The sequence below is a fragment of the Rhinatrema bivittatum genome, chromosome 3, assembly GCF_901001135.1.
Source record: "Rhinatrema bivittatum chromosome 3, aRhiBiv1.1, whole genome shotgun sequence".
Lineage (NCBI taxonomy): Eukaryota > Metazoa > Chordata > Amphibia > Gymnophiona > Rhinatrematidae > Rhinatrema > Rhinatrema bivittatum.
In genome coordinates this window covers 358,320,145-358,338,992 of record NC_042617.1, presented here as the reverse complement: position 1 = coordinate 358,338,992, position 18,848 = coordinate 358,320,145, and the positions used below count along the sequence as shown (strand labels likewise).

The following is an 18,848-nucleotide window of genomic DNA, read 5'->3' as shown; positions in this document are numbered from 1 at the left end:
TAAACAGCATGACAAATTGATGTTGTTGAGGGCTTTTCTTTAGCATACAGAAGCTCATATACTTGGAAAGACAACAAGGACTTTCTCAAGAAACTATAAAAAGGGTGGTTGCTCTATTTCAATTCAAAACAAACATGACATTTTACAGTTAAAGATTTCTAACATACATGTTTTAACTTGTTTAATTGTTGATTTTTGCACTGGGTACATGTTTTATCTGTATACAGTTGAAACATTGGAAACAAAAATAATTTGCAAAAAAATTGATTTTTTTTGCATAATCAGATGTGTGAATCTTTAAGAAAATTATGCAGGGGGTGTGAGAGGTGAGAGAGACCGAAAGGGAGAGAGGATTCCTACCCTCAAATTGAGTGTTTCTTGCAACAATTTTACCTCCGTGTTTGAACTGCTGGCTGGCGCCTTGCCTCACTTCCTGGTTCCGCGCTTTGACGACATCAAGGGGAGGGGCCGGTAAAGATAAAACCGGCTCCCCCTGCGGCGCGCAGTCGTCGCCGGCGCGCGGCTTTGGTTTTGTTTGGGATTTAAGAACTGCCTCACTTGGATTAAAATACTACTAACTGTAAGTAAGTCTCTTGTAATAACCTCTCACTGCCTCCAACGGAGATCCTAGTTAAATATAAGGTGTCTTTTGAGAAGATATTAACTGGTTACCGTTACAATTATGCCCCATACAAAGAGAAAGGCTAGATTGCGACCGGAGACCCCGACTGTTCCTAATCCTCTCCCTTCTCAACCTTTGATTGAAAATTTTCTCAAATCCTTAAATGTTGATGCTCCTGGGCTTTCCGACTTGGATACAGAGCAGGAGCAGATTCTGATATCCCAGGAACAGCATCAGATCTCTTTAAGCCCAGGGGCGACTTTGACTCCAGAGCCGCCCAGACCCACTTATAAACCAAATCCTGAGGTGTCAATTTCTACTGAACAGGTGGTTTTGCTACCTAGCATCGGGGGTGGAAATGGTTTTGAAGTGGGGATACGAGGAAATATTAGTGACTGCCCGTTGGTAAATGAAGAGGAGAGTTAACGGAGGAAAAAACTTGTCCATGGATCCCTCAACTTCGACACCTAATGGCGCTAAAGGAGGAGGAGTATCTTCAAAGTTGAAGTTAGATTACTACTCGCAACCTGGAGAAAATATAGTCAAGAAAGGAAGCTCTCAAATGCAAGATAATCATGGGATTACACTGGAAAATATATGGGAGGTGTTAATGGACTTAAAAATGTCTATGAATAACTTAGAAGTGAAAATGTCTGCGGTACAAGCACAAGGGAACATACTAGATGAAAAAGTAAAGGAAAATTCTGAAAAATGTGAGAGTTTAGGGAAACAGTTAAAACAGGCTCAGGAAGTCCAAATAGGATTAATAAAGGGGGAACTAGCAAATGCTAGAAGATTGGAGTTGATTGAAAATAACTTACGACATTATAATCTTAGGATTTTGAATTTTCCTTCATTTAAATTAATATCCCCTATGGAACAGTTTAAAAGATTTTTAATTGGAAATCTATTCATTTCCCTGGAAAAATTCCTTTAATAGAAAAAAATCTTTTATATTGTTGTAAAAAAGAGGGAAAATGGTAATGTATTAAATCAATCCCAACAACTAGATAATCTCACAAATTATCTAGAAGAATCCATGGAAGATCAAGTTTTGTCAAGAGGTGCCCTGTGCGTGAGGTTTCAAAAAATGGAAGATAGAGATAATATTTTAAAATTATTTCTAAGAAACAGAGAAAAATTATATCTTGCTGAAAAGATCTGGATGTACCCAGATATTACAAAAAATACCCAAATAAGGAGGAGAAACTTTATTCAGATGGGCCCAGAGGTAAAACAACTAGGAGCCCAGATGAAGGTTTATTTCCCCTGTAAATGCATTATAAAATATCTAAATGAACGATATGTATTTTTAGAACCATCTGAGCTCAGAAAATTCTTAGATTGTCAAAATAACATGATCTTTTTTTCCAGGTTGGTCATAGGCAGATAGGAAGTGACATTTAAATTCACCTGTTTTCCTGTAAATATTTCCTTATATGCTCCTATCTTGATTTTATCTAGGATCTTTAGATTCCTTATAAAGGGCAAACACGTTAATATTTGTTACTATGCTGTAGGATTGGATTCCTGTTATTATTTTGTTATTCTGCCTTAATATTGATATGTATAATTACTGTCAAATATATTTGTAAAATCGCATAAATAAATACATTAAAAAAAAAAAAGAAAATTATGCAAATTTTCCACGTCGTTGCTGCAGAATTCTGAAAAATCTGCCCCAGGAAGCCAGGGGCTCTGCTCAGAGGGTTACAGGACTTCTGCTGTAACTTCTTCATCCTAGATGGAACCAGCTGAAGTGCTCGCAGATCAGAGCCAGTAGTGCTCTGGAGTGGATTGCTCCGGGGATTTTGAAGAAAACTCAAGAGAATCATAAGTAACAAATCAAGGACTTTGAAAGGGGAAGAAAAAGGGGTGCTTGTACATTTTGGTTTTGACTGATAAATATTCACAGAGAAAAGTTATATTTTGTTGTCATTCGGATTGGAATGATACATGCCACTGCATCTAAGGGCAAGCATTTTGATTAGGAACAATTAAATACATTTGACTAAACTTTGCTTAAGTGTGCAGACTTATCACTGGGGAAGGTGACAGAGCCAGAAACCCAGATTACATACATACAACAAAAACATAAACAGCACGTGAACACTTAGTTTACATGAGCTAATGGTGGTGTTTTGTTTTGGGTTTTTTTTTTGCAAACTTTGGCACACTGGCCTCTAAGTATGGGATAAGTATGGCATCCTACAAGGAATTATGGTCATGACTTGGACAGTGCAAACTATATGTACTCAGTTTTTTTACAGAGACAATTAATGGACGGTCTCTGCGCTCCTTGTAGCTTGAAATCTAGTCAGGGCAGACAAACAGACAATTCTGCAAGCATGAAAAGCAAAGCCAAAGAACGAAGCCTTTATAGACAAATGCCAAGCTTTCAAGAAAAGAATCCGGATGGTTTGCTGCTCGTCCATCCGGAAACAGTGGAGATGGGATAACTTATTAGACCAGTGGAAGGGAACACAGGCATTAAATAAAATATTCCAAAAACATTTTCAAACATAGCAACGTGATACTAAAGGGCCCAAGAGCAAGCAAAGTATCTTACTTTTTGGCAAGTGCTTTTCTTTCCTCTGGTGTGTAGTCTAAAGACCCAATGGCTCCTTCACCTTTTGTTGGCATAAACCCAATGATCGCTAACAATGCAGTCCTTACTAAAAAAAAAAAGAAAAATAATGAATCTTGGTTGTTGGTGCCATTATTATTTTTGAACTTGTTGGTGGGATTTTAAACCAAACAAACAATCACATTATGTAGGCTGCAGGCTTATAATAAGAAGACAACGGCAAACCTCCACAGGCTTCATCCAAGAAAAAGGTCATTCAACAGCCAGAACTTATTAAAAAGAAGACATGAAAAACAACAAAAAACAATTCCCCAGGTCCATACTTGAAGGTGCTTAACTTTTGTCTTTTTAGTTAGCAGAAACAAAATCTTCTGCAAGTGATGTATTACAGCCTTTTTCTTTTAGGATACATTTTCACACTTAATGAGAGGTAAAACAAAAAAAACCCCCTTGAAAACAAGGATAACGGAAGTCTGCCTGAGAACACACCCACTTCCCATCCACGGTATGCCTCCAAAGGTCAATTTCCCAAAGGTAGTTTTAAGGATTTTCTTGGGGAAGGAGAGGAACGCACCCCAGTTGCTCTAGTGCAGTACATAAGTTTGTTTGTATTAGATGGTGAGCGCGTTAAATAACCCTTTGGAACCACAAAGCTCTTCCTTTTAAAGATGGGCGAGCCAGATGATGATTACAAAGTGGCTCAGGAGAACCACGTTATGCCACTGGTAGAGAGGAAGTAATTTATTCATTCAGGCATTTATATAGCACTGTCCAACAAATCGCATACAAGTACAGCAAGTACCCCCCTCCCCCAAAGAGCTTACCATCTAAGAGGTTCCCTGAGGCAGTAGGAGATAAAATGATTTGCTCAAGGTCACAAGAGTGTCATGATTTGAATGCTGGTTTCCAGCCCATTATTCGGTACTTACTAGTTCACTCCCTCTCCTATGTTATGTTGAGCTAGGGTTTATTTATTTAGGAAAGCAATCCATCACCTCTACCGCTATTATTGCACACAAACACATACATCGATGTAAAGGCCAGGCAGAAGAATAAACATACTTCTGAGCATTTGGAAGAATGGAGCTAATTTTTTCCAGTTTCCTGTTTTGCCCTGACACAAATAAGTCGAGTGCTGGGAAATCCCATAAACTGTTTAATCTGTTGGCTGTTGACCACTGTAGAGATCATTAGTGTGATCTAAAAAAACTCTTCTGATGTAATTTACCAATGTGTTGGAGATCCCCGAAGGTAGGACACTTACAAGATAGCCTGCTTGTATGTCCATTCCCATATCTTTATTGTTTCCTGGCAAAGAGTCCATGACCCTGTGCCTTCTTGTTTATTCACAAAGAAGATGGCTACTTGGTCGTCAGATTGAATGAGATTGCTCTTCCTCTGATGGAAGTAGGTGAATACTGTTAGAGTATATTTAATTACTCTCAATTCTAGAAGGCTGATTTGAAACTGTGTTTCTATGAATGACCATGTTCCTTGGGCTCAAAAGGGTCCAATGTGGGCTGCCCAACCTATTGTGGGGACATCCATCGCCAACATAACTTGGTGAGGAAGTAGATGGCATGGAGATCCCTCCTGAAGGATGTAGGGATCTAGCTAGCAGCATAGAGCCTGTTTCATTTGCCGTGAAACTGTCACACTGATTGATAGGGGTTGAGTGAGCTGGTCCTATTGGGAGTGGAGACCCCATTACAAGAGATGTAATGTGAAGGCGAGTCAGCAAAACTGCGTGAATTGCAGCTACCATTTGCCCAATCTAAGAGGAGGAAAGCTCTCTCCTGCAGAGAATCTAGCCATGCTCCAATGAATTTGATTTTCTGGGAGGAAATCAGAGTTAATGTCTTGAAGTTCACAAAGAATCTTAGCAATTGTAGCAACTGCATCACCTTTTGCAGGGAGGTTAGTATAGCTTCCTCAGAGTTTGCCATCACAAGCCAGTCATCCAAATAAGAGAAGAGTTGGATGCCCTGTTGTCACAGAAGCACTGCTACTACAGCCATGCACTTGGTGAAGACCCTCGGTGCTATTGAGAGGCCAAAGGAGATCACTCTGTACTCATAGTGGGAAGAGTCCACCATAAATCACAGGTAATGCCAGTAGGAGGGATGGATTTGAATATCAGCGTAAGCATCATTTAGATCCAAAGCATACATCCAGTCCCCCCCTTCAGGATGAAGGGGAGAATTGTGTGTAGGGAATTCATTTTGCATTCTCCCAGAGAATAAGCTTGTTCAGGCTTCTTAAATCCAGGATTGGTTTTATTCCCTGGATTTCTTGGGGATAAAGAAGTAGTAGGAATAGAACCCCTGGCCATAATGATGGTGAGGATCAGGTTCTATCGCTCGCTCACTGTTCGAGGAGCAACTCCACTTCCAGGAGAAATTACATCGAGTAAGACGGATCCAAATTGAAGGCTCAGTGATAAGGAAGCATGGGAAGCTGAGAGAAGTGCAAGCGGTATCCAGACTTCACAATTTTGAGAACCCAGTGATCTCTGGTGATCTTGTGCCATGCCTGCAGGTACTGCTGGATTCTACCCACTACTAGAGAGGATGGTTGCTGGTTTTAAAAGGTAGTCAAAAACATAGTCCAGGCTTTGGCTGAACTTGTTGCATCATTTTTGGTTGACAGCACTCACACTGTCAAATGCGAACCAGAAGATGTTGCTGTTGAAGAAGCAGAGGTTGCATCCAGTATCATTGAAATTGGCAGAAGAGCAGTCTCTGAAAATATGGCCTTTTAAAAGGGTAGTAAAGGCACCTTGCAGAAGACTGTTGTTTTTGTCCCTAAGAAAGGGACTGGACTGCACATGTTTTTCCTTTATTTGGGCAATTGTTTCTCTATGCTTTTCTCTGAAACGGTGATCACCTAGGCATGGGATGTCTGCTGACCTTTCGTGTACATCATCGCGTAGGCCACTGGCTCTCAAACAAGCAATACAGCGTGCCCCAGTATCAAATGCTGCACATTTGGATTGAACAAGATGGTGTATACACTCTTCTGCATCTAAGAGTGGCTGAGGGTATGGAAATCTGTCTTTGCCAGGTAGAAGAAAAGGCTTCGGTTTTTGTAACATTGAACCATGTAGAATTGGTGCGTGGAGATTCATGCATTAACCATAGAAACTTTGGAAAACCTTTTTGCCAAAGTTATTCAGTAGTCTGGGATCCTTCCCTGGTGGGGTATTGTGGTATAACCATGTTTTCTTTGCTCTTTAAGAGCCAAATCCATCACAACTGATTGCTGGGGTAATTGTATTATTCCAAACCCTGGAGAGTTTTGAACTCTATGCTTGAATTCTAGTTTCCTTGCAACTAGGCACAGGACTGCTTATATGGCCAAGGCCTAAAGCAAATGAAGAAAACGAGCATGGGAGTAACTTGCTGGTATGGCAGTTACTACACTTAACCAAATAAACCTTGATTCTTTTGATGCAGCTCCAACATTGCTCTCTGCTTCAACAGCAGCGGAAAAGGGGAATTTGATTTAGACAGCAACCATTGAGGGCCCCGAGTTTTACGGTCTGCGGAATAGATGAGCACAGGGGTACCCAGCACAGAGCAGCAGTTACTACCCTTAACAGAAGCATGGGATTACTACCCTTAGCCAATAAGCCTTGATGGTTTTGATGCATCTGCAACATTGCTCTTTGCTTTGAAGGAGGGGGATGGGGGCTAAAAGGACAGAGGAATTTGGATTCAGGGACAACAACATGAGCCATGCCTTTTTTACAGTCTGGGGTACTGATGTTCAGACATTAAGAAAAATAATACAGGACTGCTTCTATGGCCAAATCTATAAGCAAAGCACATCAATCAAAACTGACTGATACTTGGGGATAACCTGCACGGCGCAGCAGATACTACAATGGAAATCTTGCTGGGCAGACTAGATGGACCATCGGTCCTTTTCTGCTGTCATTTCTATGTTTCTATGGAAACAGGTTTTTCCCACCTTCTGGTTTGTAATTCTTGCAGAACACTATGGATCAGGATTGCTGCTGTGCCGAAAGACTTAAAAAGTTCCTCCATTTTCCAGGCTCTCGTTTTTTGAGTACTTGGGGACATCCATTCACAATGGTAACAGATGGCTTGGTAGTGGGTCCATTTCAGACCCGTAGCATAGTTCATGCCCATAGGTAAATGACATCATTCAACCACAAATTCAGTCCTTGAACCCATTCACCGTGGAAGTCGTCTTATAAGACTTTCAGGCCAAAACGCGCGTCCAACCCCCCCCCCCCCCCCCCCCCCCCGAACCTAATAGCGCCTGCAACATGCAAATGCATGTTGATGGCCCTATTAGGTATTCCCGCACGATTCAGTAAGTAAAATGTGCGGCTTGGCAGCCGCCGCTCCTGTCCGAAAAGAGGCGCTAGGGACGCGCTAGTGTCTCTAGCGCCTCTTTTTACCGTCGGGCCTAATTTAAATAAATTTATTTACTGTATCGTGTGCACAGGAGAGCAGACGCTCGCCCGCTCTCCCGCGAGTTTTACTGTATCAGCCCGATAATGAGGAACAAAAAATTTTTAATAGTCTCTATTTTTTCCTTTTGGTACTGCTGAAAAGAACTGTTTGAGGGCTGCTGAGGCAGCAAGGCAAATTTAAAGGAAAAAAGATTTTAGATTTTCACAGAAAAAATAGGTTCACATCTGAGCTGACGCTCAGATGAAAAAAGACTAAAGGGGCTCTTGAGGCAATACTCAAGTGGGAATTCCCACACATGCTTAATAGAACAAAAGCTCTAATAGACAAGACAGGGGTATGTTTGGTGCTGCCAAATGACGTCACCCCACATGCAATGATTAAGCCAGCCCTGCTTATCGACGGAAAAAAAACTGCACACCTGTAAAAAGAATAAAATAACCTATTTGATCTATAAATTCAGAATTCGATACTGGGTGCCAGGCACGCAGCTGCCCTCAAACTTCTCGAGAGCTTATCAAGGAGCAGGGGTAGAACCACGTGGCTTCCTGACAGAACCTAGAGTATTGCTGAAAGAGAGTAAATGTTCTCTTGTGTATGAATTATTGACCTGTGGCAAATGTCCCATTCCTGGCTTAAGTTCTAGAAAATGTTGTCACAGTAAAATTTTGTGAAAGAAAATAGTTTATTGGATGAGAGTCAGTCAGGCTTCCACACAGGTTATAGTACGGAGACAGTATTGGTAACTTTGATTGATTTAAATTTTCCAAAGCTTGGATAGGGGCAAGGTAGTGGGGTTAGTGTTGCTAGCACTTTTAATCTGGTAGATTATGAGATCTTGTTATGAAGGTGTAGAGAATTGGGGCTGCAGGGTCAAATTTTGGAGTGGATATCATCTTTTTTAAGATAGATCAATGGAAGTACGTGTGAAGGGAAAGTGTGTGAAACCTTATAGTTTGGATTGGGGGTACCATAAGTGTCCCCACTATCCCCCCCTTCTTTTTAATATTTTTTTACAACCATTAGGAAACTGATTTGTAATTTGGGTTTTAAAAGGTTATATTATGCGGTTGATGTACAATTAGTAAGTTCATTGGGAAAGGATCTCATGTCCTATTCGTGTAAGATGCAAGAAGGTTTGAGGTTATTGGGGGGGTTGGATGAGAGATAATAGGTTGGTCTTGAATGTGGGTAAAACAAAATGGATGGTTTTTACTAATGCCGAGCAGGAGAAGGTTTTATAGTTGAAGGTTGGTAAGATGAACTGTGCTAATACTTCAGAAATTAGAAATTTGGGGGTACAATATGATAAGTTGTCTTTTGAACCTCATATCTCTTTGATAGTGAGGAAAATCTTTCTTTTTAAAATTCTGGCAGTTGAAGAAAATAAGAGGTTGGATGAATATCGAGGTTTTCCGGACAATTGTACAAGCTTTGGTTACCCCAATATTTGATTATTGTAATGGGACACTGCTAGGAGTAACCATGAGGAACATAAGAACATAAGAAATTGCCATGCTGGGTCAGACCAAGGGTCTATCAAGCCCAGCATCCTGTTTCCAACAGAGGCCAAAACTAGGCCATAAGAACCTGGCAATTACCCAAACACCAAGAAGATCCCATGCTACTGATACAATTATTAGCAGTGCCTATTCCCTAAGTAAACTTGCGTCGATTTCAGGTGATGCAGAATATAGTGGTCAGATTGATATTTGTCCGTCCTAGAAGGACCAGTGCAAACCTCTTAGCGGAATTACACTGGTTACCCATTAAAGAAAGGATTATGTTTAAGATTATGACCCTGATGAGCACAAGTTACTTATCCAATCAAGTGCAGAGGCAAATACCAAAACAAAATCTGCACTAGGTAGAAGGTCCTTTGCTTGTGGTACCAAGTGTGAGGAAGGTAAAAAGGGAGGGGACTTCGAAAGAAGATTTTTTTGGTGTATAGCCTGACAATTTGGAATTCAGCTCCTTTGAATATCAGATTAGAGGCCAACTATGTGGGTTTTAGGAAGAAGGTGAAGGCATGGTTCTTTTCATACAATAGTTAGCAAAGTTCAGTTTTATTGTATTGATCTGACTGGGTATTTTTTTAAAATGTTACACTGTTTTTATTGATTTTATTTTCGTATGTTGTGAACTGCCTTGGTCAGCTTTGCTGTATGTGTGGAATAGAAAAACTGTGGAAAAAATAAATTAAATAAATTGGCTATGCTAACCTCCTCATGACTATGAAAATAGCTTTTGAGGGCAAACAGCACTGTATTTTGGTACTAAAGAGACTCAGCAAGGCAGAAACACCCAATATACCGGCAGATAAAGACTGCAGAGTCTGTCTAGTCTGCCTGTTTTCTCTTTCCACTGCAAGACCTCAGACCTGACTTAATCTCAGACTTTATGCTCCCTTCCCTGCCACGAAGGATCCTCTCTGCTTATCCAATACTTTCTTTAAATCCAAAATAAATTTTGCTTTCACCACCTCAATTGAGAGACTGTTCCATGCATCCTTTGGCATCTTTCCGCTACTCTTACCGCCACTTCCAGCCTCACATCATGAGCCCTTCTTCTGAAAGGGTTTCCTTCAAAGAAATGTTTTTGCCTCTTCTTCATCATTTATACCTTTCAGCTATCTAAATGTTTTATTTCCATGCCCCCTTCCCCCTTCTCCAATAGACACCTTTAATTTATTCAGTGTTTGCAGTGAGCTACATTGCAGGGCCCCTTTAAATAAAATCTCTCGCCATGACATCTGGAATGTATTAAGAAGTATTTCAGATTTACACTGGGAAGAGAAGATGTGTGACTGAATGCAACTCTCTTTTATAAACAAAACATTTATGTTCAGTTTAGTAAAATTACTGAGTTTATGAAATATCTGTATAAAAATGAGAATTACAAGAAGGTGTATACATCATAAGCTAGGGAATTCAGTGTTGGATTATGCACTGTTTATACGTTACATACTCAACAGCAGCAAGTCAAAATTTGTAAGCTAAAAGATTTCAAAACAAAAACTAAAGCAAACTGGGCAGTACTGTAGGGTGTCAGCAAGCCGGGAACATGTAAGACCTCTCTCAAAGGGAGGTGCCCTGGTTCTCTCGATCATTCACCCACAATCATAGTACATAAGCAATATTTTTCAAGATAATTTTTTGTTGCATTTTAAAAAACCATCTCTGATGACTACCATCGACCCACAATAACACTACAGCTAAATGAGCATATAGCTATATATCTAATAGTTGGATGGTAACTGCTTCTATAACTGCCCATTTGGCTGCCCACTGCCTGCTGCATCTTGTGATTCAGTTGATTTGCCAAGTGCTGGATCTGCTGGGTGTTCTCGTTACAAGTTTTCCGCTTGAATTGTTGCCTGCCTGTTGTTGGCCCAAGCCCCGCCCCGCCCATGACACCTCCATTTGAAGCCTGAAGCGACGCCAGACTTTTATTTATGCTATCACTGTTCGTTTGGCTGTTTGCTGTATCTTGTGGTTCAGTTGCTCTGCCAAGTGCTGGATCTGCTGGGTGCTCTCGTTACAAGTTTTCCACTTGAATTGTTGCCTGCTGTCAGCCCGAGCCCCGCCCCATCCCGCCCTCTGCATGACATCAGCCAGGTCCTCCATTTAAAGCCTGAGGCCACGCCAGACTTTTATTTATGCTATCACTGCTCGCTTGGCTGTTTGCTGTATCTTGTGGTTCAGTTGCTCTGCCAAGTGCTGGATCTGCTGGGTGCTCTTGTTACAGGTTTGCTGCTTGAATTGTTGCCTGCTATCAGTCCGAGCCCTGCTCAACGTCAGCCGGGTCCCTCCATTTGAAGTCTATGACACCGCTTAAGGCGACACATGCCAGGGTGAACACAATTGTAGAGGCAGATTAGCACCTCTGCAACCCGCGTCCAACGCTGAGTGAATCTAATAGGAGAGGACGGTATGGCTCCCTGAGCTCTCACAAGTCTTTTGTTAAAACCAATTCTAGAACGTCATACAATATTTGTGTAAGACAGGATTTGTCGTCCTCCGGGATCAATTACTCTCTGCAGAGTCTCTCTCCTACTAATAAATGGACAAGCGATAAGGAAGAAGATCCTTGTACTGGTTGATTTGCTGCACAATCAATCCCCAGACGTGCTATGCTTGACAGAACAATGGTCGCAATCTTCTGATAGAACCTTTTTGAACCAATTGTGTTTTGCAGGGTATACTGTCTTCACCAAACCAAGGCCAAAAATGAGAAGAGGGAGGTCTTCTTGTTGTGGCTAAATCCACCTTATAACTGTCTCTGGTTCACAGAGAGATTTCCACTGTAGAGCTACTTTATTTATCTTCCACCTTAAAAATGGAGCCTTTAGTTAGTGTATGCTCCACCCAGTAGCCTAGCTACTCATCTGTCTGCATTCATTGATTGCCTCATATCTGTTAAAGCAGATGCTACAAATTCTATTATCCTAGGAAACTTTAAATGTGCATGTCGATGTATGCCCTCAATCAAATGTATGCAGAGATTTCCTTTCCATCATGGAATTCTCTAGGATGGGCCCAGTTGCGGCACACTCCTACGCAAAGACAGGGTCATACCCCTGATTTGATTTCCGTTCACAAAGATTGGATTCTGTAAGAATCCTGTCATGTCACTCACAGCCCTGTGCCAAGGTCAGACCATTTCTTAATTGAATGCTCTATAAAACATTGCAATTTCTTGTTTTAAAATATTTCTCAGCCACTCACAAATTTTAAGAAGGCCTCCCACTGAGCCAGATCACCTTCAAAGGGAGTGGCTACCAGTCCTCATGCATCCGCAAGCTCAGGATGTAGTTAGTTTAACTACACATTGGCAGAATTTCCTCCTCTCCTCCCTAAACATTCTTGGCACCACGAAATCACTGCTCGTCCAAAGGCAGAGAACAGCCCTTGGTACACGTCCACTCTACAAGCTACAAAACACATTGTACAGGCTGCCGAATGCTGGTAGTATAAGAATAAATCTGACTCCAATCTGGCGTCCTATTGAGGTATGCTATCAACTTACAAGGAAAAGACTGACTGCGCTAAGCGAGCATGGTATTCAAGAATTAATGAAGCTGTATCTCATCCCTATGAACTGTTCAGGATAGTTCACTCTTTAACAGTGCTCCCCATGGGTTACTCTCCGGTTCCCACTCATTTACTATGCAAGTCATTTGCTTCTTTCTTTACTGAGAAAACAAAATTGGGTATGGAATCGTTCAATTCTATTACCCCTATTATTACTCCTAGCCCTTCCTCTACCTCTGCTTCTTGATGTGAATTATCTCTGACAAAATGTTCTGAGGTAAGCTCGATCCTTAATCAGATGAAGGTCAGCTTTTGTGTATTCAATTCCAGTTCTATCGCTATGATCAAGATCCTATGGTCTAAAGTTGCCCTTTTTATCACTGATATTGTCAATGCATCTTTGTCTGAAGAACTGGTACCATCCGAGCTAAAAACAGCTGTGATCAGGCCACTTCTAAAAAAAGGCTAGTCTAGACCCCACAGATCTAGCCAACTTTCGTCCCATCTCCTCATTAACTCTATTAGTTAAGGTAATTGAAAAAATTGTTCATTCCCAGTTACAGGAGTTCTTAATTGATAATAAATCTCTTAGCTAGCTCACAGTTTGGCTTTCGTCCGTGTCACAACACTGAGTCTCTCTTGGTCTCAAGTTTTGATTCCATTCGCCAGGGTTTTGACTCTGGGGTGCAATACCTTCTAGTGCTGCTTGATATATCCTCAACCTTCAATATATAGTTAACCACAATCCGCTACCTGCCTTCTGCAAGGTTTGGGAATCTCCTCTACGGTCCATTCCTGGTTTATTTATTTATAACTTTTATATACCGAGGTTCCTGTATAGGATACAGATCACCCCGGTTTACAAAAAACTGCAACTTCGCACAAAGGCAGTACAGAAAACAAGTGAAAAACAAGAAATGGCATAAGAAACATTTTTTCTTTCATTTTCTTTCAGACCACTACTATTAGATGAGGATAGGTACCTGTTCTTTCAATCTATTCCCTCTATCAATGGGTTTTCCACAGGGTTCTGCGCTTTCCCCTATTCTATTTGATCCCATGTTGCTCTGTTCTCTCTGGGTTAGGGGTGACTTTTAAACTTTATGCAGATGATCTTCAGTGTTTCTTCCCTATCACTACCTCTATTGATCAGACTTTCAGGAAGCTGTCTGCTTGCCTATTAAAGATTAATGAATGGATGAGGGAAAACAGACTCTCTCTCTTAATGTTAAGAAAACTGTGACTCTGATCCTATCCTGCACTTCCTTAGGAAAATCTCCTACTGATTTTCCATTTGATGGGTATTCTAGTCCCATCCAATCTAGTGCTTGTAACATGGAGGTTATAGTTGGCTCCTCATTGTCTATGCAGGATCACATTTCCTTAGTAGTACAATCTGCTTATTACAAACTCCAACTTCTGCGCTCTTTGAAGCTGTTTCTCTCTATCTCCGATTTCCAGACAGTGACGCAATCTCTAGTTTTGTGTTCGTTGGATTATTATAATGTCCTGCTGCTGGGTTTGCCAAATTCCTATCTTCAAGCTCTGCAATTAATCCAAAAATTCGGCAGATAGATTTATTGCTGGATCATCATCATGGAACACATGTCACCCATCCTAGCTGACGTACATTGGCTACCCATGGTTTGGAGAGTGAAGTTTAAAACTAACTCTAGTTTGGAAGGCCCTCCATGGGACAGCATCAGCTTGTACTGCTTCATCAATTCGCTCTTATCGTCCTACCCGTACTTTGTGATCGTCCACTCAACATCTGTTAGAAATTCCTTCATTAACACAAGTGCACCTGGCGACTCCTTGCAGTCGAATCTTTAACATGAATTGGCTTCATTTCCATATACTGCTGAAATCCCACTTCTTTCAACAGGCATTCCCAGATGGATCATGGTCCATGCTCTATGCCGTTTATCGTTTCTGATGTTTTAAATACATGTACGATGTAGTGTGTTATCTCTGTGTAAATTTACATTGCTTTATTTGTATTGATGTATTACTGTATTTTATTATGCATGTGAGTTTGCCATCCGATGAGATCTGTGGATTAGTGGAATACAAATCTTTTAAAGTGCTTTAATTAATAAATTAAACAAACAATTCTAAGTATTACTTAAAATCCTGGAAACCGGGCTGCACCAAAGGCTCTCCCAAGCCTGGTTTCTGCTCTCCAGATCTGCTAAGGCTGGGAAGGCAGCAATTCACAGCCCTGAAGAGGAGGAAATCCCAGCCATCATGCATCAGGGACACTTATTATTAAGACCAGAGTTCAAATCCCGCTTCTTTTACAGATGCTCCTTGTGATTTTGGGAGAGTCACTTTATCTCCTGTCATCTCAGGCACCCCACTTCCAATGTAAGCTCTTTCAGAGCAGGGAATTATTGTACCTGAATACTGATAACTCTGTAAGCTGCCTTGAGCATTATTTGGAAAGGCAGGCTAAAAATGTAAATCTAAAAAAACTATATATATATATATATATATATATATATATATATATATATATATATATATATAAATATAAAAGAATCAGGGTGTAAAAGTATTAGGTTCTATAGGAAGCTGCTCTATTTGGCCTCTGGTTGAAGGATTGCTACCACAATGCTTGGACAAGATAAAAGGGGATAGATTAAAATGGAATAAAAAAAAAATGCTGGCTCATCATGCCACTGCCCCAGCAAGTACCAATTTCAAATGAGCTGGAAACCCAAAAGAAAGCAGAAGGAAACCAACAACCTCTCAAATATTATATTTAAAAAAATAAAATAAAATAAGAATTTCACTGCATCATTCTACAGATTATCACCTTCCTCAAGCCCAGCGGACTGCAGCCTAAACAAAGGACCAGTCCTCGCAGAGATCACCTGTCAGAGGGAGTACGTGGCTAGTAAAATCACTTATTCATTGGCAAACAAAAGCCGGTCTTGGCTGCCAGGTTTCACTGGACTTCCTTTTACGGACGCCTTTGCTGAAAACACTCACTGCTCCAGGAAGGCTGCCAGGTTTCAGGATGGTGTCCAGAGATGCTCAAACAGATTTTCTTCCCCACTTCAAACCTGCCGTTCGACTTCAAGAGAAATATAAAAAAAAAAAAAAAAAAGTTGCCAACATGCTTTTTTCCCCCCCCCCCCCTGGTATAACTGTATTAACGAACAATAATACTAGGAATTTATGGAGGTAGAAAAAGTGGGCCTCACATTTAATTAACGATATGATAAAATAAAAGCTATAGGAGTTACAGGATTGGGCTGGTCCCAGCGCTCTACAGCAAATGCTGTGCGAGGAATCTGGCTAAGGCCTTCTGCTCCACTGGCGGGCCAGAGCTGAGGACGCTATTTGGAGGCAGCGTCTGCAGCCACTTGGGAAGGGGAGGGCGGGTGCGTTTCAGCCATGGCTCAGTGGCGATACCTCCTGGACAGACTCAGGGATCCCCGTTAGCCGGGTTCCAGGGGGAGCTGCGGTTTTCTGGCACACGGCAAGGCCCGTCGCTGCGATGACTGGGCTAAGTGAGCTGGGCTGTTGTTACGACTGGGCTCCAGTCAGGAGTCGTGAACACCACCCAGAAGGGTGGCTCCAGGTTGAGAGAGACAGGAATGGCTAGAACAGAGTCTGGGTCCAGGCTGGGTCAGGGCAGGCGGCAAGTAGCAGTGTCTGGGTCCAGGCTGGGTCAGGGCAGGCGGCAGATAGCAGTGTCTAGGTTCAGGCTGGGTCAGGGCAGGCGGCAAGTAGCAGTGTCTGGGTCCAGGATGGGTCAGGGCAGGCGGCAGATAGCAATGTCTAGGTTCAGGCTGGGTCAGGGCACAGTAAGCAGGGCAAGGCAGGTCAGAAGGCCCGTAGGCCACACACACACAGAAGGCCCGTAGGCCCCACACCGTAAGGCAGGTCAGAAGGCCCGTAGGCCACACACACACAGAAGGCCCGTAGGCCACACACCGTAAGCGGGGCAAGGCAGGTCAGAAGGCCCGTAGGCCACACACACACAGAAGGCCCGTAGGCCACACACCGTAAGCGGGGCAAGGCAGGTCAGAAGGCCCGTAGGCCACACACACACAGAAGGCCCGTCGGCCACACACCGTAAGCAGGGCAAGGCAGGTCAGAAGGCCCGTAGGCCAGGTATGGAAAGCAAGGAAGAAGGCCCGAAGGCCGCGCAAGGCAAGGCAAGGAAAGGCCCGAAGGCCGCGCAAGGCAAGGAAAGGCCCGAAGGCCGCGCAAGGCAAGGCAAGGAAAGGCCCGAAGGCCGCGCAAGGCAAGGCAAGGCCCGAAGGCCGCGCAAGGCTAGAGCAGGGAGCCCAGGTGAGCTCGATGCCGAAGCACCGAGGGAACTGTCAGGCAGGATTATAAGGGCACACCCAGAACATAGAGTGGACAGGGGAAATGGACTGGGCCTGTCAGGAGAGCCAGCACTAGAGGGACCCCTGGTGGTGAGGCGGTTGCACTGCAGCCAAGGCTGTAACAGCTGTGGCGTATAAAAGAAGGGAAAAGCCACCACCACCACCCTTCCACAGTTGTGAACTTACTGTTAACAAAATAATGCTTGGAGGTTTCATGGGATACTCTGGTGGAAGCACAATGCGGCCATGATATACCCCTCCATCGAACTCCGAGTCTGGAGGCCCTCGAACGGTGAAATGCCACTCAAAGAGATTACCCTAAGGGGGAAGAAATGTACAGACTACAATGTCGCTCTCATAAAATGGTTTTGCACAACGATCGAATTCTACTCCTGAAGCTGAACTGGGCCCTTGTATCTCTCGACTACCAAAAAAAAAAAAAAAAACGAGGGAAAAAGAAACTGTGGTATATCACGGTATTATCCTCGGCGTTATCTTCTTTACCAGCAGCAAAGGCAAAAGCCAGGAAGAGGGGAGAAGAGGCCACCAGGGATCAGCCCTGGAGAATCCCACTCGTCACCGCTCAGGCTTTACCTGTGCGTGGGCCGGGGCCCTACCAAGGGAGCAGCTCCCCGGCTGAGCGCACCTGCACGCCCTCTGATTCCCCCCCCCCCCCCCCCCCCCCCGCAGTGCTCCCAGGCAAGCAACACTGCTCTAGGAAAGAGCCTTCCCCTCTCTCAGATACTGAAGCCCTACAAACCCCTCAGACTGCATCCTTTTGTCCTCTCAGCTTTCCTCCTCACCTCTGTCTGTCTCTCCCCCCAGCACCGCTCTCCCCAATCTTCTCTGTCACCCACCCACCTTCTCTAGAGTTCTCACTTGTCTCATCTCCTGAGCTTCCCCCGCCACCTTCATCGATCTTTCTCCCCCCCCCCCCCCCCCCCCCACTGTCTTGTGTCTGGCCCCCTTCCTTCCCACCCAGGATCCACTTTCCCTCTACCTGTGTGCGCCTGTAACACACCCGCTATCACCTGCTCTCGCACAAAGCCACCAACGCTGCTGCTGCTGGCATTTAAGCAAGCTTGTGCATGGGATTCTGCAGGGCTGCCAGGGATCAATCGCTCCAAATTCATTCTGCTGACAACATTAGGCAGCAACTTCCTTTCCCAACCCCAGACAACACGAATATCCTATCCTTTTCTTATGTAATCTCTCAGATTTATGACGACGATTTGACAGATGTTTAGAATGATTTCCAGCTGTAGGTTTATGCTTACAAATGACTGCCGTTGTAAAAAAAAAAAAAATACCGGTGACGTCCGCCACAAGAGAACACCCGCAATACAAGAGGACTGGCGACACTGCACCTCCGCTTCTGTGTATAAGACAAAAATGCGTTCCTGCAACACCCAGGGATGCCTTTAAGTAGCTTTTAACCCCTTATCGGGGGGGGGGGGGGGGAAGACATTTAATACAGCAGCTGTCCAAGATGACTCAGCTGCAACCTTTAGCCGCACAGCAGCAAGCAGTGATAAAATTCAAAATAAGGGAAACCAGTAATCCCCGCTCAGGACTGGTTACATTGTAAAAAAGGAAACCGAAAGCAATAACTTGCAAGGTCTTACAAGTTAAATGGGCAAGCTCCAGCCTTCCCGCGGGCCTGCAAGTTCATTTTCAGAGGGGAAGCTAACGCAGGGAGTTAAAAATAAACTCCCGGTGTGCACTCTGCTGGACAGCCGTAGCTCCGCCGCTCTTTCTCCCACCCTGTGAGGCGAGGGAATGCAATTTTGAAAGGGGCTTTCTCCATAGGTAAACCCTCAT

General features: G+C 43.2%; 1 protein-coding gene across 1 annotated transcript in view; it reads right to left on the bottom strand.

The window, feature by feature from the left end:
• UBE2J1 (ubiquitin conjugating enzyme E2 J1) overlaps positions 1-18,848 on the bottom strand; it is a 62,086-nt gene that overhangs the window by 27,068 nt on the left and 16,170 nt on the right. Inside the window, exons 3-5 of the mRNA XM_029595421.1 lie at positions 17,214-17,345; positions 15,679-15,763; positions 3,192-3,297 (exon numbers count right to left, since the gene is read on the bottom strand). Coding sequence (XP_029451281.1) covers positions 3,192-3,297; positions 15,679-15,763; positions 17,214-17,345 — 323 coding nt within the window. The remainder of the gene's footprint in view (positions 1-3,191; positions 3,298-15,678; positions 15,764-17,213; positions 17,346-18,848) is intronic.